The sequence below is a fragment of the Fundulus heteroclitus genome, chromosome 4 (assembly GCF_011125445.2).
Source record: "Fundulus heteroclitus isolate FHET01 chromosome 4, MU-UCD_Fhet_4.1, whole genome shotgun sequence".
Lineage (NCBI taxonomy): Eukaryota > Metazoa > Chordata > Actinopteri > Cyprinodontiformes > Fundulidae > Fundulus > Fundulus heteroclitus.
In genome coordinates this window covers 29187443-29211069 of record NC_046364.1, presented here as the reverse complement: position 1 = coordinate 29211069, position 23627 = coordinate 29187443, and the positions used below count along the sequence as shown (strand labels likewise).

Genomic DNA, 23627 nt, shown 5'->3' with positions numbered 1-23627 from the left:
TTTTTTCTCTCATTTTATTAATTTTACCTCTTTAATACTCACCCAAAAAGTCTGTTCCTAAAGGTTCACATGTGACGCGGTTTTATGAAATAATGAAGACAACAATGTTTAGATTTAACAAATCGATTCTCAGAACATATACACACACAAATATAAATATATATATATATATATATATATATATATATATATATATATATATATATATATATATATATATATATATATATATATATATATATATATATATATATATATATATATATATATATGTGTGTGTGTGTGTGTGTGTGTGTGTATTTATTGCAGCACCGAATGAGGCATCTTCTCTGATTCACGTTCACAATACCAGAACTGAACTTTTTTCTGCCACATACAATATGGCGGTGACGTTGACGTGCGAACCTGCGCCCTACGACGCGTCTACGTATATGATGTCTGTGGTGTTACCGCCCTTGGCTCGGACCGAGTGACAAACCACCACACACACACAGACACACACACGGGAGTCTCCGCCGCCGCCGTCAGCTGGAAGTCTGGTGCTGTTCGGACTTTTACCCAGAGACGTGTCTTTTAACCCAGGTGAGGAAAGCGGCCGCTCTGCGTCGACCCAAATAACCGCATGAATTCAGGGGCGAGGCCGGCTGGAGAGTCGTACCGCCGCGGGGTTTAGCTCGACGGCTAGCGACTTGAGTCATCTCCAAAAGGTTAGCGCGTTAGCTCCCACGTCTCATTCACCGCGCACTGCGTCCGACGAAATGTAGCCTGGTTACCAGCGAAAGTTTCCCACCGAGGGCTTCGCTTGGTTGTAACTTTTTTACATAACTAAAGGCGTGGGAGGTTCCGGCTGGCGGTGATCATTTAATGTCACTTTTATATCATAAACAGGTCAGGGGGAGCTTTAGCTAACGCCTTTGGATAAACAGTGTTTTTTTTTTTTCTACCCCACCAGAAGATGATGACAGCTAAAGTGTCTCCTAAGTAATGTTTTCTGCTGTGATTTTAATGCCGGAGCTAAGCAATCTCTGGTCATTCTAGGCTTTATAATGCAAATTATTGTATTTTTTTTTATATCTAAAGTAAAATATGGCATGTTTCTTAAAGTTTCCGGCCATTCCCGTGACACAGACAATGCCAGCGTTAGACAGGGGGATGTGTCTGTGTGCCGGACCAAAAGACAGGAGCTGCAGGCTTTCCAAAGGTGCTTTCTGCTGCTGGGATGACTCACAGGAGTGTGGACCATTCTTGATAAAGGTGGTTTTACGGGTTGTTAGGGAGGTGCGGGGCCTGCTGTGCCTTTTTTTTTTTTTTTTTTTTTTTTGTCAGCAAGTGATCTTACCTCGCTGCCTGTTCAGCAGCTTGAAGTGAGCCTGTATCTGTGTGCTCCGTGAATGAAGGGTGTGGTCCAAGTCTCACTCACAGACGTGAAGTTTCTCTTTAAATCCTGGTGGCCTGACTGAAGCTGATAGGCAGGTATTACTATAACTATCAGGCAGACGTGTGTTTGTTTTTTATTTTACATTCTGGGTGATACTATTTTGCTGCACTGTTTTTCCCCAGCCACATCTGAACAAGTGTTTTTTTTTTTTTTGTTCTTATCCGCATACCTTTTCAGTGGAGACTGAAGCCTGGCGTGGGGCCAGAAAAAAAGTGAGCCGGGGACAATTGGTTTCAGGAAAAGACGTGAAATGAACAGGCTTCCTTCAAACTTGCAACATTTCTAATCTTGTTTTTTGTAATGGCTTTTGTTTTTATTTTATTTTTTTCCAAAAGACACGATCACTCATCATGTATAACATTATAGATTGCAGTCGGACTGCTGGGAAATATACAAACCATGGCTGTTTGTTGAGGAAAACAACCCACTTCCTGTCTGGGAATTGTTAGGTTTATGCAAAACATGACAAAGACAGCATCTCGCATTTTATATATATATATATATATATATATATATGCCCAGCTGCAGCTTAGATGCAAGATCTCCTCCTTTACTGCTTTCACATGACGTCGTGTTGCTCTCTCTGAGTCCATCTGTTTTCTATCATTTCTCTTCCACTGCTGTTCACCTCTGGAGACTGATCGCAGAAACCAGCGAGGAGAGTAACGACAGGGTGGATGGGAGACAGAGGGAGGAGAATAAAAACCGGAGGAGGAAGTTCAGCGCTGACTCCCATGGGCTTCACAGCCTGGTTATTCTAACTATAGTCTATTTCTGCACGGTCGGGGCGTTGTTCTATAATAATTAAGCCCTACTTATGGCTTCCTGTCTCGTCTTTGAGCTCCACGTTGTTCGTCCTCCAGCTTCAGTCTTTTCGAAGTACGCATAGTTGAGACAAATTGGATATTTGTCGAAAGAAAGAAAAGTAGATAACGGCGTTAAAGTGAATCGGTTGTTTTCGCTAACAGGGGTCATGTGCTTTAACCTCGAGATTACAGCGACGGCTCCAGTCGGAGGGGAAAAGGGGAAAAAAATGTGGAAAACATGTAGCCTGTCAAACAACATTAAGCCGTTAGGTTTGTGCCTCCTTCTTGTAGTCCGAGTCCACAAGTCGGCGAGGGTAAGGCCAAGGTGAGTGTCGAGCTCACAAGTGTGCTGTGTTGCCGGCGTTTAGCCGTCTGTTGTTGTCCTGGAGGATTAACGGAGAGGAGAGGGAGAAGGGAATCAATCTGGTCGGGCTAATGGATCTTCCTCGGTGTCTCCACCTTAGCCGGAGCCCACCCGTCGCCATCGTTATCCCTGTATGCTCCATTACTCCTCCTGCCTGCACACTTGAAACCACTGGGTCTCACTTAACCTGGCCCGCCATTGAACGGCATCAATGATGCATCGTGACCATGAGTGCAGGAGAAAGTTGGGTGGCGTCTGCATAAATAGTGCTAAGGTGACCTAATCTTGGTATAAGGGCCTTAAATGGTTTCTTTCCAGGTCCTGGGTCACAGTATTTCTTCATTTTTTATGTGTGCTTTTTTTTTTCATATGTTCAATTTCTCTTTCCTGAATCAAGCTGCAAGGGTCGGTGATGTCACTGGAAACAACTGGCAGTACTTATTTTTGAAGGCAGCACAGATGACTGCACATGTGTTTTCTTTATTTAGATTTATTTGCATATTATTTGGATTGATGAGAATTGTCTTTCTGCCAAAGGATTAAGATGTGATTCAGCCCCAGGGACGGTGCAGGTGGAGAGATCCTTAGGGTGAGGTGACCAGGAGCGAAGACAGCACAGAATCACTGTGTTTCGCCCCAAAATGAAACAAACGTGTCTAGCGTGATTAATTGCTTTTGTTCAATACTGAAAAAAGACCAAACATATTGAATAAACACTGTTTCATTTAGCTCTAGGATTGATCAGCAGTGCATGGCCAAAGATAGCAGAGAGCCGTGCTGCGTCACTCTGTGCTAAATGCAGTTGGGAAATACCGCTGGTATTATCCCATTAAAGGAACCTTAAACCACAGGAACAGCCGGCAGAACATTTTTCAGTGAAAGCCAGAACTTTTTTAAGTCTTTCTGTACGTTGCTCCCTGTAACCGGCCCCTACCTATCCAGCACAGGTCAGTTTTCATCTTCAGATCTATAGCATTGTCTTCTGTATGGTTATGTTCTGTTTGTTATTTATCTTAAAGGAGCAATTCGATATCTACTTTAAGATCAAACTAAATTATTCTCATCGTTCACCTGGGATGGAAATAACATTCCCTGTAAACAATCGGTCCTCTCCATCAACAATGTCTTAGTCAGGTTTTCCTCTTTTCAAACCTAGAAGTACGGTCCAGAACTACTTCGGTGCAGAGTGTAGCCCCTGTTTACTTCCTGGTTCCTCAGCCAATCATATGAGTGCCCAGGGTTCCCAAAACGCAGCGCAGTATTTGGTATTTTGTCTTAGCAAAAGAGCAGAAGCTTGCGAACATTGAAGCAAGAAAGAGAAGTATTTTTTTATTTATTTAACCTTTATTTAACCAGGGGGAAAAAAATCCCATTTAGATTAAAAACCTCTTTTTCAAGGGAGTCCTAGCCAAGAGATACATTTGATTAAATGACAGGAACATAAAACACCCCAGCATATAAAGTAAGACAATTACAGATATCTGAGACCATCTCAATTTCTCTCATTTTCAACCTAAAAGCATTTAAGGATAAAAACTCCGTCAACTTCCAGTCTCTCTGTAAAAAAAATCCATTCACAAGGAGCTGCGTAGCTAAAGGCTTTCTTCCCTGGCTCTGTGTGGGCAAAAGGAACAATGAGCAACAGCTGATCGTTGGATCTCAGGGCATAAAAGGCCATGCTTTTCTGTGTAAGTAAGGTACAAATGTAAGAGGGCAGTAATTCAAGAAGGGCCTTGTAAATAAAAGTGTACCAATGAGTAGACCAGAGATAGAACAGAATACAGCATCATAGACCTATCCTGTGTTAACGTTCACATGACAGGATTTTTAGCCCGATTTCTGCCCCGATCTCCCCCTTCTGAGAGGCGCCAACTATCGGCATGTCTCTTAAGATTGTGTGTTAAGAGTGATCTGGTCCGCTCGACCTCAAATCAGAGATATTCAACATGTTGGATTGTCTTGGCCCGATATCCTAGCGTGTCTGGTGTCCCCCCGAAGACGAACAAGTGTTGAATGTGACGTGTAGCCAATCTAAAAGCGCAGTGAGCCTCGAGCCCCCTCTGGTTGCATGCAAAGTTTTTATAAAGATTATCACGTCCTGCTGGCGTATTAGTTATTACTGACGTTTTACGCCTTGTATTTGTTCAGTTAGTTGGTAAATAAAGCCTTTCGTGTTTATTTTTAATAACAGGAAGTACAACTACTGCGCTTTCACAGGAGGGGCTTAAACAAGGAAGCAGCTAACAGCTATTAGCATCTCCCAGTGAAACAATGAAGAATGGTCCAAAATCTAGTGGGGAAAAAAAAGCAAAAAAATTTATGATTTCAAGAGGTTGGTTTTCAATGACGCCGAGCTGCCGCTTTACTGCAAGGCTTTGCAGAGGGTCAGGCTTGGTCCGGCATTATTTATAAGTGTTTTATTGATTAAGCAAACCAGCATTATGATTGTTCTGCGATACTTCTGGTAGATGGCTCCATGTCTGTTTATGTCTAATTGCTCCCAGAGCTGGATTCTATTTAGCCTCAAAAAGGACCAGCAAAACACTATCAAGATAGAGGCTTGGTGTATATAGCTTTATTTTATCATGATCAAACGGTTTTTGGTCTTTTTTTTTTTTTCTTTATTTGGGCATATAACGTAACAACATACCTTTTTAAAGTAAAAATTCAGTCGAGTTTCACAGCAACAACGGACCGTTGAGTAAATGGCTGGCCTCCGTGAAAGGCATTGTGTATGTGTTGTTTCATTTTTAACCACTAGGTGTCATTATTACTTATTGCTCCTTTAATCCTGTGGTCATTTGGGTCATTTTCAATGTCTGTTTGAATTGTTTTACGGTCAGAACGCTAAAAGCGAAGCAATAAAAGTCCACATTCGGACGAAGGTTGATTGAACTGCACCGAGTCTGGTTTTCAGTGAGAGTTTAATCTTTTGGCAGAGATCAATGCTGTTGATTGTAATATTTCTTTGCGGTGATTATAATTAGGAGTGACATTTAACTTTATCTGCTGGCAGTCATAGAAACTTTGACAGTTCCTAAATAAACAGATGCAGCAGTACTCCGATGCAGGAGAGGATTGGCCGAGGAGACGAGGAAGTGAACAGTGTAGGAGACAGAATGAGACTTTAAACAGCTTTCTGGACATAAATAATCAATCAGGCAGCGCCGAGGAGCTGACACCACATGTTGACAGAACCCTTTGCAAAAGTGAAGCGCAACAGCGTTCAGGAATGCCGGTTCAACTCACCTGCCATGAATGAAGTTCTCAGATATGTAAAAGATAATTTAGATCTCCCTGCCTGTGAATGCTGCCTGCGTAAAAGTCAAGTTTATTTGTTATAGCACATTACAGCAGGACGCGGTTCAACGTGAAAACATAAAAACATCATGAACACATCGGAACGGTCACTGGTTGTGAGACCAGTCACAAACATTAAGTTGCATCAGGTGAAAACATCAATACACATCAAATATGTCTGCGTATAAACAAACGTCCTGGCGTGATAAGGAGGCGCTGCTGTCAAGTCCTGCCGGCGATCTGGAAACGATGAGGTCATTATAAGAGTTAAACTGTGGCGTGGGAGAGGCGACTGGAGGCTGGATCCTCCTCATTTAGGGGAACTGTATATATATGTTCCTGCCAATCCACTTATCTAAAGTTTATTTAATCTTAACTATTGTTGTTAGTCCCCAAACAAGATTATCAATTTGGATTTCCCAAAACCACTAAAAGCTTCTGTTTTGTTCTTTGAACTTGATGATGCTTTACATATCATTTGCACAGAGGAAGAGTTTTTTTTATTTATTTATTTATTTATTTTTGTTTTTCCCGATCCTTCCTGCAGTAGTCAGATGATTTGTCAGAGCCTGAGAAAGTTCATCCTTTGTTCCAGCTGTGTGTTGCATCACTGCAGGACAAGGCTGTTTTCCAGCACAGCTGCGTTCCACTATTGTTTCACAAGCGCGGGTTAGCCTCGTTAATCTCCACTCTCCGTGTGGATTTGTCAGTGTGTGGGGCGGGTTTTCTGCACTATCTTGACTCGATAAGCTTATTAATTTCTTCTTCTCTGCCCACAGATAGAGAAGCCCCCCCTTCTCCCTGATCTGGAGCAGAGAGAGTGAGCAGGAACAGAGTGGCTGCAGTTTGCCGTTCGTGGTTGCCCAGCAAGCTTTAGCCACCATGGCGGAGTCGTTTAAGAAGGACCTTGAAAAGTACAAGGATATCGATGAAGACGAAATCCTCGGCAAGCTGTCGGAGGAGGAGCTCAAACAGCTGGAGTCGGTCCTGGAGGAGGTGGATCCTGAGGTCAGGGCCCGGTGAGGGATGGGGGAGCTATGTGGAAGAGAGGGGGGCTGTGATAGAGGAACCGGTTTAATGTCAGATTCAGGACCTGAAAACCTGATTTTAATTCATTTATTCAGTAAAGATAATTATTCAGTTAATTTAAACTGTTGGTTTACCTGGAGTGCTTTAAATCACCCTTTCACACACCCTTTTTATCTGTAGGCTCATACCTCTCGCTCTGATGCTGATCTGATAGTAGGAAAAATAACTTTTTTATCTAAGCCAAGCAGATCCAAGCAAACTGGTTTGCAGATCCACTTTTCTTTCAGCTTTAAGTTGCTTTCAGTTGCTGCTCTTACAGCCATAATTTAAAGCAGCACTGTGTCAGTTTTGACCCAAGTATTAGCTTAATTTGGGCTCTATTAAATGGTTTTGCAGGTCAATATACAGCATTTGGCACATATAGATGCTCAGGGCAGGCTGCCCTTCTCAAAAACTCGGCTATGTAACTTCAGAATGTCAGAGCCGGCTCTGAATGGGTCGTGTGACCCAGTGATGCTTTACAGCAGTCTTTGCTCCCCTTAAGTTTGCTTTATGCCTAATGCATCCGTGAGGTTCACGCGGCCAAATGGCGTGATTTTGGCGCCCACGACCTCCGCACGGCCAAAAGTTTCTGCTCCGCGCACATGGGGAAATTTGTAACTACGCGAACAATCACTGAAAACATGGCGGATGAGTTAGCGCTCCTAGCCGGAGGTTCGTAAATATAGAGATCTTTATGATTCGGCCCAAAAAGAACACGGTGATCAACAAATTGCTAACAATTCCTGGACAGAAATCGCTGTCACTCTTTGAAGAAGGTAAGAATCAGAATCAGAAACAAGTTTATTGCCAAGTGGGTTTGCACTTACAAGGAATTTGACTTGGTGTTGATGATATATATATATATATATATATATATATATATATATATATATATATATATATATATATATATATATATATATAGATAGATATAGATATAGATATAGATATAGATATATAGATATAGATATATATAGATATAGATATATATATATACAGAATCTAGAGCTATATACACAGAAGACTGTGCATTAATGTAACGCAGACACAACATTAAAAGGCTTTAATGCTGCAGACATTGTGACCGCATGTCTCATTTCTGCGTGGAACCAATGTGCGTCAAGCATAAAGCAGCATGTGTGCTAACCTTACATACCTCTACTTCTCTCATCCCCAAGTTAAAGTTTGTTTTACCCATAGTTATCATTACAAATTCAGTAAATATAGTTCACAGACCTGCATGTCAGCTGTTCTCCTCTGTGGAAGTCCCTGCAGCCTCTTATAATCAGACGATTGAGCCTGTTGTCCATCCTGTCCTTCTCTCTCCTTTCTTATGAACGCTGCCACTGTTGCAATGGGGAATCATTTAAAAGTTAAATTTTTTTGCTTCTCCCTAACATTGTCTGGGAGAGACTAAATAACAGTAAAACAGTATAATAAAACATCTATCCCTTTGTGTGACAGTTTCTCCACGATACTCCCTTAATTGCATAAATGAGAAACAATATAATGTGTAAAACCTGGTCATGGCACGTGGCTTCAAAATCCTCCTCGTCCTTCCATCTGCAGAACGCCCTCCTTCCAGCCGGTTTACGGCAGAAAGATCAGACCGACAAGACGGCTACCGGACCGTTCAACAGGGAGCGACTGCTGAAATACCTGGAGAAGGAGGCCATGGAGTACAAGGACAGAGACGACATCGTGCCCTTCACTGGGGAGAGAAAAGGTGCGTGTCAGGCTCCCTCCTAGCTGCAGCATGTTGTATTGAAGGCTCCTCCGTTCACTTCGCTCGGCTAGTTGCCTGATTGTTGTAAGACTGAACTGTTCTCCCTCTGAACAGTAAAAAAAGGCTTAGATTAAGTCGCCTGAAGGGATTGCTGACCGTGACTCTACCTTTTTTGCTCACGTTCTTGCTGCAGGTTTCCAGACTGTGTACGTACACTTCTTAAGAGTTTAAACTTCATGTCTAACTTTTGCAGTAGCTTAGAGAAATATTGCCACGCTGAGGGGAGTATAAAACTGCAGAATCCAATCCCTGGTTTTGGCCGTTAAATGGAAATAACATTTAAATAACATTTAAATCGGTATCAGGAAAGATTCTAGCCCGGTCATTGATATTGTGTATTTATAAAGGGTTGCAGCATGTTTAACTTGAGACCATTTTTTCTTTATTATTTGGTAATGTTAGAGAGAATCTCTCTGAGAAAGTGTTTTAAAGGCGCGGTCCTACTTGGTTTGGCTGGAATTATGTGCCTCTGTGTTTTTGTTTGCAGGGTGTCTGCCTACAAAAGATAACATCAGTGGCATTGTTATCCTAACATCAGGGCATGTAACCCAAACCTAAAATTCCCCTGAACAACTTTCAGCTTCAGTTTGCCCTTTAGTGCAAAATGATAATTGAATTTCTAAAATTTTTGACTAAAAGTGATACAAGATATGACACTAAAAGCTACTGCTGGGGGCAGTAGGTCACCTCTGTACTGTATTTTATATATTTATATCTCTCCATTTCTTTTATCTTTTTATCTGTCTCTCCGTCTTTTATCTCTTTCTGTCTGTCCACCTTTCAATCTTTAATCTACAGTATCGCTGTGTGTTGGGCAGGGCATGAAACACTCTGGTTACTCTAAATACTCTCCCCTCCTGGTACAAGTAACTCCTGCTGCTTCTCATAGGAGAGTAAGTGCTGCCAGTGATCACGTGATTTGGTGCGTTATAAGAAACACAAATACTCAGGGGTTCAGTTGGTCTCTCAGACTTTTTCTCTGATCTCGCTCACCTATGTTTGTCCAGCTTTTGTCAAATTTAAAGGTTGCAACTAAGCCTGGATGATAATTCAATAACAATATATATTAATCAACAGATTTACGTCGATGATGGAAAAACAGCTCAATAAAAAGTTCAATAGAATAAAAATGTTCCTTTTGCAATCTAGCCATGTAGGTTAATATTACAGTCATTAAATCCTCCCAACCAATCACAAACACAGACCCAGGACCGCTCCATCACCAAGCTCCACCCCCTTCAAAGAGTTTAGAAAGCACGTTTTTTTTTTTTTTTCCCGATTTTCCATTTTTTTGTTTTTTGTTTTTTATTTTTAGGAACGTGCAGTTTTGGTAAAAATAAATTGGTTGAATAAAGGGTTTAGTTTGAATTCAGTGTTTGTATGTTCTGTAATCTAAAATGAGGCTGTTTAATCAACAGCATAAAATGTCCAGGGCTGCGCTTTAAATATGTTTTGAAATTGTTGATAATTATCAATATCGATCAATATAATTTCTATTTTATCGATATACTTTTTTTTCCTATATCATCCGGCGCTAGTTGCAACATATTTCTGTCTGCTGGCCGGGAGCACATGACTTGGCGTGAGTGTTGGGTCGGCAACACAAAGAGCTGAAAGCCGCGGAGCGACCGCATAGGGACAGAAATGGCTCACGGTCTGCCGTTATTTAGATAATACATTTAACTACATTAACTGTGAACAATTACTGCGTCCCGTGATGTTCTAGGGGGAGCGTGTGATGGATGACGGTAGGGGAAACGCTGCTCCTCTTCTCTACTGTTCTTCACCTCCTTTAAGTTAATTTGTGTATTTTGACCTCTGCATATTGATTCTGGGTTAGTGAGTATTGTTACTGAAGCTGAACATAAATGTTTACACAACAGAAACGTAGCAGCGATGATGAGCCTTCGTTTGAACAGTAACACCAGACTGACAACTGGTCAGTCGCAGGTTAATAACTGAATATCTGCAGAGATTCAGGGTGAATCAGGAGAAGACACACGGCAGTAATCACTGATCTGCCGTCTGCTGCAGGTATTGTTAGATCATGTCTGCTCCTGTGCGCCGTACAGCAATGTGGGGAAGGCCGGGTTTTCTACCAAGTAATGGGAGGCAGGGAGTTTCAGAGGTGGAGGCCAGTTTGCTGCTGAACCCCTTAAACATGTGCTTTCATTACTGGTAGTCAGAAGAAGTTCTTTAAAGCCTGCTGTCACGCTTCTGCCAAATTTGAGAGAGAAAAAATCTACTTTGATTTAAAGGTATACTATGCAACCGGGGTTGATTTTCCAGCGAGGCTCCCCCCAGAGGGCGAAAGTAAAAGTGCACTGTCGTAAAGATGCTCAGCTGTTCTGGTTTCTCCGTCAAGCCAGGCGCGGTTGTTTTGAGCTTAGCAGACAGGCGAACGCAACGAAAAGTGGAAAAAACGGCAGTACAAACAATGACTAACACAGTGAAGGTATGAACATCAGGGTTTCCTGCAGCGCTATCTTGGCGAGGCCGCCGGGGTAGCGTCTTGCCAACATAAAAAATAAAAAAAATAATAATAATAATAATAATAATAAAACTTGATATGCTTGCATGTTTATTTGAGGTTAACACACGGTTCTTTGTTGTTGCTTTCGCGCGTGAATTGCAGGGCAAAAACACATGGAGTTCTCGCTGTAAAGCAAGACTTCTGAGCCTGTGTGTGCAGGCCGTGAGCTCTTGCAATAGCGTACCGCGAGCGAGCTATTTTTAGAAACGTAACGTCACATCACGTGGTACGCAGTAGGGCAAGCTTGCATAGTCCGCCGCTGTTTTGCTGTAAAAGAGACGTGCGTTAGCCTAGGTTTTACTCTGTAAACGACTGCTTTTTCCAAATCTAAGACCATGGTTTTTAAACATTGTTGCTATGGAACGTGCAACAGCGACTCGAGGTACGCTGATCGGCCGCATATGAAGGATGTTTTCTTCAAGACTGCCAAGGAGAAATGTGTGTGCTTGGAACACCGGGGCGGTCGGCCTACACAACAGTTCAACCCGGAAAAAGTTACCAAATTCAAGTACATATGTAGCAAGCATTTTATCGGAGGAAAGGGCCCAACTGAAGAACATCCTGACCCAATTCCAGCGACATCAAGTCAAGGTAAGAGTATTTTGGTGGCCGACATGTTAATAAAGTAGCGCCTGCTACCATGACAGCATATAGGCTATCATGGTAGCAGGCGCTAACATGATACCCTGCTACCAGGATAGCTTACTCAAAAACATTTCAAATAAGACAAACATTAAACATATACCGATCCCTGGATGGTGATTACAAACAAAAAAACGTCCGACGCCATGAAAAAAAAAACAAAGCTTACCGTTCCATCAACTCGGCCCGTTTTCCGGTCTTTTTAAGCCCTCGACACTCAAGCCATCGTTTGAGCTGAAGGTTGGTGTGTTCTTCGACAGTTCGACCAGTAATCCGTGCGCCTGGGACATCGTCTTGGGAAAGTTTAACGGCTGTAAAGTCGGTCATATCGCTGGTTCTGTTGTGCGTGTAATAGCTGGTTGCTACGGGCGTTCTCTACCTGTATGCCCTACCTAAGCGGCAAAAGGGGCGTTGCTCTTGAGTCGGTGACGTCACGTGCGCGGTACGCCATTGCAAGTGCGGTATTTCCCCCACAGACCACCAGGGCGGCCGAGAAAACCTTAGTTTGACCTGAAATGACTCATTTAATCATCCAAAACGGTATGGAACACATTAATTAACTGAAAAATGTTGCATAGTATGCCTTTAAAGCAGCATTTTAGCAGCTTGGTTGTGTTTTTAATCATTTTTAATTTAGTTTGATGCAGTTAGGCGCGCTCCGTATGGTGATGCAGAGGGAAAATATCAACCAGGTCCAGGTTTTATCGCCTTGATGGTGAATTTACTTCAGTTAAAGCCTCAGTCAGCTTCAGCATTAGAGCTGCACATCAACACGATATCAGCGTGTGCAATGTAGAAAACACAGTGTCCACACTAGTTGTATTTCTTTAATGGCTGACATGCTAAAGTTCATAGAGTGGAGACATGCATCATGCTAAAGAAAGGAAGGTGTCCAGAAAATGAGGGTTGCTAGTCATTTATATTGTTGTTGTGATTGCATCATAGTTAATTTGCCTGAATCCTGCAGCCCTCTTCAGCATGTAAAAGTGTAAGAAACGTAGATTGGCACGCTAATCTGAACTATCCTCCTGGTAGCACGTCTGTGGGAGAAACCTGTAATTCTCGTAGCCGTGTCTTGAAATATGCGCATGTCCCCTTTTTAATATAGTGTGCGTCACCTCACTGGTTACAAATCTCACCTTCACACTGCAGCTCCTCTCGTCACTTTGCCAGGCTTGTTAGAACAACGTGTGAAGTGCATGAAAGGAAAAGTCACCAGTGTGTGAAACGTTGAATGCTGGAGCTTTGACAGACCAGTAAAGGTGCATTTCACACAGCGCGTGCATTGTTTTTATGTTCCAGACCTGTAAGTCTCCACTGCAAAAAGGGAACCAAAAATAAGTAAAAAATTTCTTGAAATGAGTGTATTTTTCCTTGATTTGAGCAGGTAGATAAGACTATTTGCCAGTAGAATGAGATTTTTTCACTTAAAACAGGAACAATTCATCTCTAAAATAACGTAATTGGACATCCTGCACTTGAAATAAGACAATGGAGATGAATTGTTCCTATTTTAAGTGCAAAAATCTTATTCCATTGGCAAATAGTCTTATTTACCTGCTCTAATCAAGGAAAATTACAATGATTTCAAGAAAATTTCACTTAATTTTAGTTCTGTTTTTGCAGTGTCTGCTTTTTTTAACAGGCTACATGTCTGTGCAGATTCAGGCTGTAGCGTTCTTTTTTTGTCTGCTCATTAATCTGTTAAAGGATGTGCAGCTGTGGAACAAAAGAAAATCACTTTGTAAAAGTTTGTATCCATTGAAGCGACCTTTGGCTCTAAGGAACGGGGATGCTGTTTTCATAAGCTGTCAGGATTGCAACCATTCCTGTTGTATAAGGCTCTGACTGCGACGTAAAGTCCCATCAGTCTTTAAGAGACAGAGATCCCTCCCAACCAATTGGAAACATGCTTGGCTTTGATGGGGCTGATGTCACCTCAGAGGAAATTGGCCCCGGGAAGGATGCCTCTGCTAACAAACACCCGCGGAACCAGACGGACCGCCGCAGAAACTCAAACGGAGCCTAATTATAACCTAAACGCTCATCGGCTGGATAACCCTAACCAACCAGCACTGCTGGATGGAAAGCCTCCTCCACACGTGAAGGAATCTTCTCACGTGAGACCTCCAGCGATCTAAAAAACAAACTCCCCTCGCTGCAGAGGAGACACGGAGTTGAGATGTTTTCCTGATGCGACCGCAGCAAGTTAGAGATTAATCCCCCTCTCTGTGCATGTGTGCAGTAACTCCCTCTGACAGCATGGAAAACCTGCATCACTTTTGGCTGGTGCTTCGCTGGAATGTGCTGGATGGCCCTTCCCCGTTATACTCGCCCCCCTGCTGATATCCAACAGGGTTCTGAGCGCCTGACTCAGGGTTCAATAACGTGAATAGAGTCGGCGGAAATGCCGCAGAAACCGCCGCAGCTCTCTAATGACTTAATTTCAGCGTAGCGGGCTTGTTGTTTCTCCTTTGAGCTGCTGCAGAGTTTCTTCAGGGTGTGTCGGCCTTATTAACTCATGCTGCGGTCACCGAAGCTGCGGTAAAACACAGAATCTGCCATGTTTGCTGTTTTCTGAAAGCACATGACAATTGATAAGCTTTGTGGGAAATGCGTGGTTTGGTTTACTCTCTGATATCACTGCATGCATTGTATTTTGCTATGGTCTGCTAAAAGGAGTAAATGGAAACCCGGCTTTGTAGCAACAGCAAAATTCAGCTCACCTCTCTGCATTTGTAGATGCAGTAGACGACCGTCCTGCGCAGTGAGAAAGTCGGAATATCGTAGACTTTAATTAGGCTGGCCTGGCTTCTACTGAGGGCCATCCACAGCTTCACTCATCCAATCATGACTTTGTTTGGTGCGCCCCCCTCAGCACTGTGGTGTGGTGTGTGTGGGCGGAGCTCCGGCCCTGATTAGGAAACCAGAACCAGTAAATGCTGAGGAAGGTGATTTCAGGGAGCCTGGCTTTGTTCTGGAGTCTGCTCTGGAGATGATTAGTTTTTTTTTAAATGAAGAACATGACGGACAACCCTGAGGCTCCTGTTCAGGAGACTCATACAACAACAGATCGCCTTCGGGACCAAACTTGTTCCTATCTGCTGTAACATGGACGGCTACAGGAGAGCCTTCCTGTCAACAGATAAAATCGCCCAGAATGGCTCCTTGGATAAACCTAAATCGCTTGAGTTACAACAACATTTAATTTCCCTTTGGGATTATGAAAATGTTTTTGACTTGACCGGAGTTGAACCTACTGCTGTCCATCCATCTGGTAGAATATCGTTTTGGCCTTCTAACCATGAAATATTAACGCTTGGGCCGTAATAGCCAGCAAATATTCTGCACAGCCCTTTCATTGGTCCTGTTGCTGTATGTTTTCCCGGACCTTAAGGTCCAGTTATGTGACTCTCATTCATTTCAATTGTAAAAGATCACACAGATGACAAACTCTTTTAGTGGACAGTGTTTTGGCTTCGTTTGTCCCCTCCTCTGGGCTAAACGTCCCCACAGAGGGATTGGCTCTGAATGCTGCCTAATGACTGTATTTACTGGCTTTCAGGAAGTGCCAGAGCCCACAGTTTAAACAGCTTGAGTGACTTGGAAGGAGGAGAAAGAGGGAGGCCCCATTGTTGCCGTTTTTTTTTTTATGAAGGGGGGGGGGGTGGCATGTAGGGCGCCAGCAGAGAGCTCCCGCTGCATGTCTTCTCTGTCTGCTGGAAATGCTTGTTGCCTCAGCAGTGGACTTTAGATTAGGCTGAAGTTTTTTGTTGCGTGACTTCCTCTGCATTGTTGGTTTCTTTCCTCTGATAGGTTGTCGAGGGAATGCTGTCAGAAAGCCGTGGCTGCACAGAGCTGCTTTTGTTTGTTGGATGTTGTGAAACAACAGAGCAGCGATCTTTTAAGGGAGACATTTCCAATTCTCACCATTAACGTTCATTTCAGGAACACATGACTTGAAGCTGCTCTAAAAAAATGTACAAAAGAAAATTCAATGAAGAAATTTTTGTTCCATTGAGCTGATGTGTTAAAACGTCAAAGTGATAACAGGGTTCATACATTTAGCTATTTATTACCTCTATATACATGATTAAACCAAGTGAGTTTTGCAGCTTTACGGCTTTTGATTAGATTTTAAAATCTCTGTGTTGAAAATGTGTAGATATTCATGAATTATCCAAATTTGCAGATTAGATGTGAATTTGCTAGTATGCGTTCACACTCCCAGGACACAGAGGGCTTTAAGTCCCCACAGAGACGTGGTTAGGTGTGTCTGCAAAGGTATTATGTCTCTTAGGCTGTGCGTCCGCATGGATGCGGTGTTTTAGGGAGGCTGTAAATGAAACCGGGTCCCTGAGTGGGTTAATTTCAAAACGCTGGTTTCACTTTTCATGCACGCTGCATCTTTACTTAAACGATGACGTCGTAGCTTCCCCTCTCTCTGTCATTCTAGTGTCTCACACTATCCTGTAACTAAGAAAACTAAGTGTTGTGTGCAGCTTCTTGGATGTGCTGGTACTTCGTAGCTCCAGGGTACTTCATTTGGCAACGTGATTCAGGCTCAGTTTGTTAAATACAGCGATAACAAATTAATAAGCATAAAATGAGGGTCCATCTGTTGGGTTTCTGCATTTTCTCACCAAGTGAAAACTCGTCTTCAGAACCAGTCTCAGCCCAGATTGGTAATGTGCACCATGTGATCTACTTTAAGTAGTTATCACCGCTTTATGCAACGGTAAGCTGCAGAAAATACGGGCAAAGTTGCTCCCTCTGCGTTTTCTCCCCTCGGCTCCAATGCCAGCCTGGAGCTGGAGAGACCCATCCAATATGGCGGCGACGCTGGATGCACTCCAGCATGTAATATGTCTGTGTGCATGCCCAGTGTTTTTGCATGTTTCTGTGGCACAGCGCTACCAACGGGTCTGGCATACCTACTACAGGCCTCTGTGCTGTGTCGTCTCATGCCGACGCGCATTTTTACTTTAATAGCTTATGAAAATTTACCATGTCTGTCTCTGTATAGGCTTAAATCACACTTAAAAACACTTTCACAGGACAGTAGAAAAAAACAGTTGGTGTCTGTTGCTTTGAAGTTTTTTTTTGTCTTATTGAAACTTCATCTTACTTTTGCACAACAAGCATTTCATCCACTGATTTGCACAGCGGGTGGTTTCTGTGCGTGATGAATAGCAATCCCTGATGAATAGCAATCCCATTCACGTCTGACTGACATCCCTTCTTTCCTTTCCCCACAGGTAAAGCCTTTGTTCCAAAGCAGAAGCCAAAGGAACTTTTCCAGGACGAAGTCACGGTCCTTGATCCTGAATTAGAAGAAGCTCTCTGCAGTGCCTCAGACACAGAGTTGTGCGATTTAGCAGGTAAGGCTCTATGAAAACTAATAAACATCAACTTTGAATGCTTTTAAATAAGTTTTCATACCCTTGTCACGTTACAACCACAAACAATCCATTTTATTAGACTTTAATGTGAAATACCTACACAAAGTAAAGGAAAACGAGACTTTGTGCGTATCCACAGCTTTACATAAAACAGTCAACCTTTTTGTAAGTGAATTTCAGTCCATCTACAGGTGTTCTGTGAGGACCTGAGAGGTGAGTTAGGAAACATTAGTGGGCAAATGGCGTTCTGTAAACCAAGGAACACTCCAGAGGAATCAGTAGAGAAGGTTATAAAACATAACATACAGCTGCACACAAGGCATGGCCATTCAGATAAACTGACAGGTCAGGCAAGGAGAGCCTGAAACGGATAAACAAAGGCACGCCGCACTTTTTAGATAACACGGTAAAACAAACATCGTTTCACTTTTCTTTCACTTTAGAGTTGTGAGCTGCCAGATATTGTGTGAATATGGATAGGAAGACTCCTGCAGGGCGTTGTAGCTCAGGACAACACAAAAGAAAATCTGTGCAGCTGCATGCAGCCTGATCCTAGTTTTTCTTGGGATGGAAAAATACAAGCTCCCTTTTTTCTCAGCCTCTCCCCAGGCACTTTTACTGTGTTGATGATGGATGGATGGATGGAAGAAAAAAGGGCTGACTGAGCACCATAACACCTCCCGTTCTCAGTGCTACCCAGATTAGATCATCCTACCTTCCCACCGAGCTGCAGAGTTTGTGCTTAATGCTCACCAGTTTTTCTGCTTTGGCTCACAGCTATTCTGGGTGTTCACACGCTGGTCACCAGTAATCAGACGTTTGATGGAACTGGAAGTAAAGAAGGCTACAACAGTGAGTACAGCAACATTTTAGCTCTTTAACTGTTTAAAGAAAAAAGGTCAGTATTGTGATCCTTGGCGTTGGGTCCGTTCCAGATGTGGTCAAAGGTGAGAAGATGAACCCAGTGTTCGATGAGCCTCCAAACCCCACTAACGTAGAAGAAACGCTGCAGAGGGTAAAAAGCAACGACGGCTCTTTGACCGAGGTCAACCTCAACAACATCAAGGTACGCAGAAGACTAAAAAACCCGGAGCTCGGTTGTTTTAGTTACGCCTTTCACCAACGCCAGCGTTTCAATTCTCCCAGAACATTCCCATCCCCACTCTGAAAGACTTTGCCAAAGCAATGGAGAGCAACACACACGTCACAAAGTTCAGCCTGGCAGCAACACGGAGCAACGACCCGGTTGCTGTGGTGAGATGGGCTTGTTTGCGGGCTTTTAATGGTTCTGTTGACACTTGGTAGCTGCATATTTACACCTTTTTTTTTTTCTTCTTTCTTTTCTTTCCTGCTTTCCTTCTCCATCTCCTCCCAGGCGTTCAGTGACATGCTGCGAGAAAACAAGACGCTGCGAAGTTTGAACTTGGAGTCCAATTTCATCACCGGAGTAGGAGTGAAAGCTTTGGTTGATGCCCTGAGAGATAATGACACGCTCACGGAGATCAAGATAGACAACCAGGTATGTAAACCCGATAAATGACTGCACACGCGCTGTAAATCAACTTTGATCGTTTACATTTTCCACTATAAAGCATCTCATGATATGGTTGCTGGTCTGAGAATGTCAAATTTAGATGCACAACCATCTCTCGGGTCTAGGGACAAAACTGAAACTATCTAGTGAGGCCTGCCCACAGTCCAAAGACATGCCTGTCACGGTATAAAACCAATCCCTTCACGGTAACTGTGTATATATCACAGTAGAGATTTATGGTTTAAAAATTATCAGAACATTTTTAGACCTTTTTTATTTAGCAGAAAACGGTGCATATTACCTGGCTATATGTAATCTTATGTCTTTAAACATCACTAAGAGCAGGTACAAAAAAATAGTCCTGTAAGTAATGTGAATTTACCCCAGGAGGCGTGCGCACGTTTCGGAAATGCAAATTATAGTCTCTGTTACACTTTTAACCTATGAGGAGACGTAGCCTGTGGCTGAAGCACTGCAGTCTTCTCCGGACATTCAGCATCACTGCCTTCACCACATTTGTGCCGTGGCCTGTTGTAATGCACACTTAAGGTTGTTCCTTGAGGCCCCACGACTCCTGCTGCTGTTGCCTCACCCGTATGCTGGGTTCCTGCGGATCCCTAAAAAGTCTTAAAAGGCATTGAATTCTGTAATATAAAACTAAGGCCTTAATTGGCATTAAAATGTCTTAAATCAGTCTTTCTTAGGTCTTAAAATTGTTACCAGGTCATAAATAGGATTTTATTTTTGTAATCCTTACCAAACACTAAAATAATTGATACAATTATATATATTTTTTTAAATTTACCAAACGGCCCAATGTAACCATTATTGGTTCCGTCCCGATAGCGGAACCAATAAAAACTGTTGCGGCCGGACCATAGCTGCGAAAAAGAGTTGGCACTGATTTATAGTTTATTTTAGTAATGAACAAAACAAAGTTTGTGAATTCAGTTCAGTAGTTGTTTACAGTTAATATGCTTTAACATGTCTACTGAGCCAGAAAGTAATGTTTTATGTTAAAATCAACATTTGGGTGAAGTTGTCGCAACCAGGTTTATCTTGTTTATCGTGAAGTTGGTCTTAACTTTTTATTTCAAGTGGCATTAAAAAGTCTTGAATTGAACTTGCCTTATGCTGTAGGAACCCTGCGTATGGTCATCGGAGGAATACGAAGTCTGCGAGCCCCTACTGGCCGGTTTCCACTAATCAGTGGCTGATATGAGGCTCCATGGTGCTGCTCGACCACACATCCATAGTAGTTGCGTAGTATTTTAACTCAAAAGGTCCTTCCAACTTTTCCTCTGAGCTGGCAATACAGTTTGGGCATTTCTGCTCATTAAACACTCGTGGCTCAGAGGTTGATTATATAGATGAAGAGTTTTAACCATCTCTAAACCCGCTGCGCTCCACTGTGTGGAAAGGGACCATATCTTTACACACGCTGCTTGCAAAGCCGCTTGCAGCCACGTCGAGGCAGGAAGGATGACATAACAAATCTTGACTGTAGGCCAAATTCACATCGTTTCTACCATCTAACGCTTTTACAGTGCAGTCGTACTGTCAGGCTAATTGGTCAGTCTAAATCACTAGTAGGTGTGAGTGTATGAACCCCACCTTTCACCCAATGGACTCCTGCAGAGAAGCTCCAGCCCTGTGTGACCCGCGCGGCTAGGCGGGTTTAGGCGCTGGACAGATCAATGAGTCCTGACATTCAGTGGGAAGGGACAGAGTTAGACATAAAAATGTTGAAGCATAGATCCATCCTGCCTTGGATGGTGGTGAAAATGGTGCTGCAGGTATATTCTTGGTACATTTTGGGCCTCCTATCTATATTTAAAGGTCACAGCCTACCCAAGCATTGTTGCTGACCATGTCTATTCATTTATGGCCAAAGTGTTCCTCTGTCTGTACATTAGATTTACAGGTTTCATTTATTTTTATCATGAAGGAAAGAATAACACACATTCCTCCTTTAGTGCAGTAGTGTTTAACACGTGAGGCAACTCTGGTTTGATAAATGGGCAAAAAGCTACGTTATTATTCTCCCTGCTGATTACTTTGCCCTCACGGCCTCGTGGACGTCTGTGTGCTGATGGAGCCTCCAGCTGAAGTGCTGCAGAGGAAGCGCTCGCCTGACCTCCGTGTGCTTGTGTGTTCCTCAGAGGCAGCAGCTGGGCACCTCTGCAGAGATGGAGATGGCTAAAATGTTGGAGGAGAACACCAGCATCGTGAAGTTCGGCTACCAGTTCACCCAGCAGGGACCTCGGTCCAGGGCGGCCGCAGCCATCACCAAGAACAACGACCTCGGTATGATTCCCACGTGGGGCGGAGAGGGATGTGTAACCATCACTGACCTGTTATCAGCTGCTATCCGTTTATGTGGAAACGCTGACGAGTTCTTTAGGCTTCTGCGAACATCTGCGCAGTCTCCGCCAGACACGAGTCAGAAGTGACCAACTCTCCTCTTCCTTTTAGCTCCGCCCCCTGCCAGAGCTGCCGTTGCTCAGGTCTGATGCATGGGTGTGTCGAGGGGTTGATGATAACAGTGACTTGTTTCACAGTGTCTGAATGGTGCATCCACTGCATTAACAGTTTGAAAAACCAGAGACTAAACCGTCTTACATCTTTATGAGTGACGACATCTCACTTCCCCTTTCCTGTACATGCCGACACACGCTGGCTGGCGAAATAGTTTTAAACTTTGACCGCATTGTTAATGACGACTCACTTCTCCTCTTTAAGATTGACTAACAGACCTCTGAAGGTTAAAGACTATACAGCATGCATGCTTTTTATTTTACGTGTATATAGTAATGTGTTTTTTTTTTTGTCTTTAGTCCGCAGGAGGCGAGTGGAGAGGGACCAGTAGAGACCGAGCGCCGCCTTTCTCCTCCGAGCCGATGCTCCTGTTCATCTCATCGCGTGGAATCATTTCAGCCATCGCCCTGGTCTCATCTCACTGCGGGGAGGTTTTAGTCCTGTGCCAAACTGCGGGCCAAGCCACGCTCGACCTGAACAAAACGTTAGAGAAGAAGGGGAATAACTGGAATCGCCCTCTCCCTGTTCACGTGTTTTCTTACTTTTGTTGTTAATGTTGTAAATCTCCTTCATTTTTAAACGTGTCATTTCAGCTGCTCTCATTTTGAGCCTTTATATTACCTGTCCAGACTTTTTACGTTTGTTCATTTTTTTTTTTTTTTTTTTATACCACGCTAGAAAAACATGTGAAGTAGTCATGCACAGTAACAAATAACAGCTTTGAGGAGAACCCGGCGCCGACATTTGGAGCCTCGCCGCGTTCCGTTCTGTTCGCAGCTGAGATCAAATAAGGATGCGTAGAAGCGGCAGAGTTAGTCTGAAGTTCCTGCTCACCTCTGACTCTTGGTTCTAACGAAGCAGACCTGCGTGAATCAGCACGGGCCCGGTGCTTTGCAGGCAGTGCTTTATTATTATATATTATACATATATTATAGAAGCCTCTTGTAAAGCTGGCTGGACTGGGCCTAGCGTGCTGGAAGTGAAGTTTGTTTAAAATCTCATAGATAACCTCGGCTTATCCCCTCCTGTAAAAGATTATACTGTAATTATTGTTTCTTGCTCTAATCTCAGATTCTTGTTTTGATACAGTTGCAATTTTAATGTTAGTATTTTGTTGTTTTGGATCGAGAAATATTACATAGCTTGGTCAAAAAGGTTTAGAATCAAGCAGAAGTGGGTTTATTTAGCAAAACCGTAGAAAAATGCCAGTTAGAAAAGATTTTGCTGCTCAAATATGCCAAAGACTAACACACAGTGCAGAATACAACCCGGTTTTAACTCCACGGTGCAGATTCAAGGGGAAAAAAAGCAAACTAATAAAAAACCTAATAAATATTCAGACTTTTTTTTTTACATGAAGCTATGTCATTCCCCCCCTTTCATTTGACCTTTTATAACAAGATGTTGGTTTGTTACTTCACTGAGCCATAAGGAGGACTCAGAGGTTTTGTCTGAAACGTGCTTCTCAGGTTCTAACTGCTTGTAAAGCGTTTCTTTTAAGCGGCATCTTGCAGATTAAAGTTTTAACACGAACCCTCCGCTCTTCCCAACACGAGCCACCCCACTCAGTGGAGTTGGGAATTCAGGTGCATGGAATCGGACGTCCTCAGCGCGGCTAACCCCGCTTCAGCTAGTTAACCAGGACTTTAATGAGGCGTTACTTGAACCTTGTATATACTGTTAATAGGAACAATATGCTGGCATGACGTGCTCACTTGTGAACATCAAGTTTCTGTTGACCAAAAAAGCTTCAAAGTTCCTTAGGAAAGAATTTTACCCTCTTTTCTTTTTTTTTTTTTTTTATATGTCTGTGCACTTTTTCCATGTCCACATCCGCTAGTATTTTCTCCTGACAGACTCTGTTTTTACATTCCTTCGTTTTCTGGTGGAAAGGCACCTAAAGTGGAAAACTTTTTTTTTTTTTTTTTTTTCTTCTGCTTGGGCTTGTTAGTATTTTGTGGCTCATAGCAAGCATATTAACTGTAAAAAAGAAAATACCATCTCAAATTGAAAATATGCACACAGATACAGCTGTGTATCGCATAACCACAAACCACTGCCGAAGGTTTTTTTTTTTTTTTTGTTTTGTACCTGAACTCCACATCCAAATGTTAACACCAAGAATGTGTATTATATAAAAACAACAACGTAAGACAGGTTAAAAAGCACTGCTGAATATAAATATCCTCAACAATAAATGTTTATATATACAT

General features: G+C 42.8%; 1 protein-coding gene across 4 annotated transcripts; it reads left to right on the top strand.

The window, feature by feature from the left end:
- The first annotated feature begins 449 nt into the window (after positions 1-449).
- tmod2 (tropomodulin 2) lies at positions 450-23627 on the top strand. 4 transcript variants are annotated; one of them, XM_036136333.1, is made up of 11 exons: positions 450-582; positions 6688-6916; positions 8549-8705; positions 17199-17321; positions 18120-18194; positions 18278-18408; positions 18489-18596; positions 18718-18861; positions 21039-21183; positions 21352-21383; positions 21714-23627. In XM_036136333.1, the coding sequence occupies exons 2-11, from the start codon at positions 6791-6793 to the stop codon at positions 21966-21968; spliced, it is 1296 nt and encodes a 431-aa protein (XP_035992226.1). In that variant the 5' UTR covers positions 450-582; positions 6688-6790; the 3' UTR covers positions 21969-23627. The 4 variants fall into 4 exon arrangements, with proteins under 4 accessions (XP_035992226.1, XP_012706623.1, XP_035992227.1 ...); XM_036136334.1 differs by lacking the exon at positions 450-582 and adding an exon at positions 685-707; XM_012851169.3 differs by lacking the exon at positions 21352-21383 and having other exon boundaries at positions 21714-21852.

Excerpts from the sequence above, each read along its gene's own strand:
- tmod2 (XM_036136333.1), top strand. The coding sequence starts at position 6,791 with ATGGCGGAGTCGTTTAAGAAGGACCTTGAAAAGTACAAGGATATCGAT. Across the intron at positions 18,195-18,277 it reads AAGTAAAGAAGGCTACAACA|ATGTGGTCAAAGGTGAGAAG; the intron begins GTGAGTACAGCA and ends GGTCCGTTCCAG. Across the intron at positions 21,384-21,713 it reads CCAGAGCTGCCGTTGCTCAG|TCCGCAGGAGGCGAGTGGAG; the intron begins GTCTGATGCATG and ends TTTTGTCTTTAG.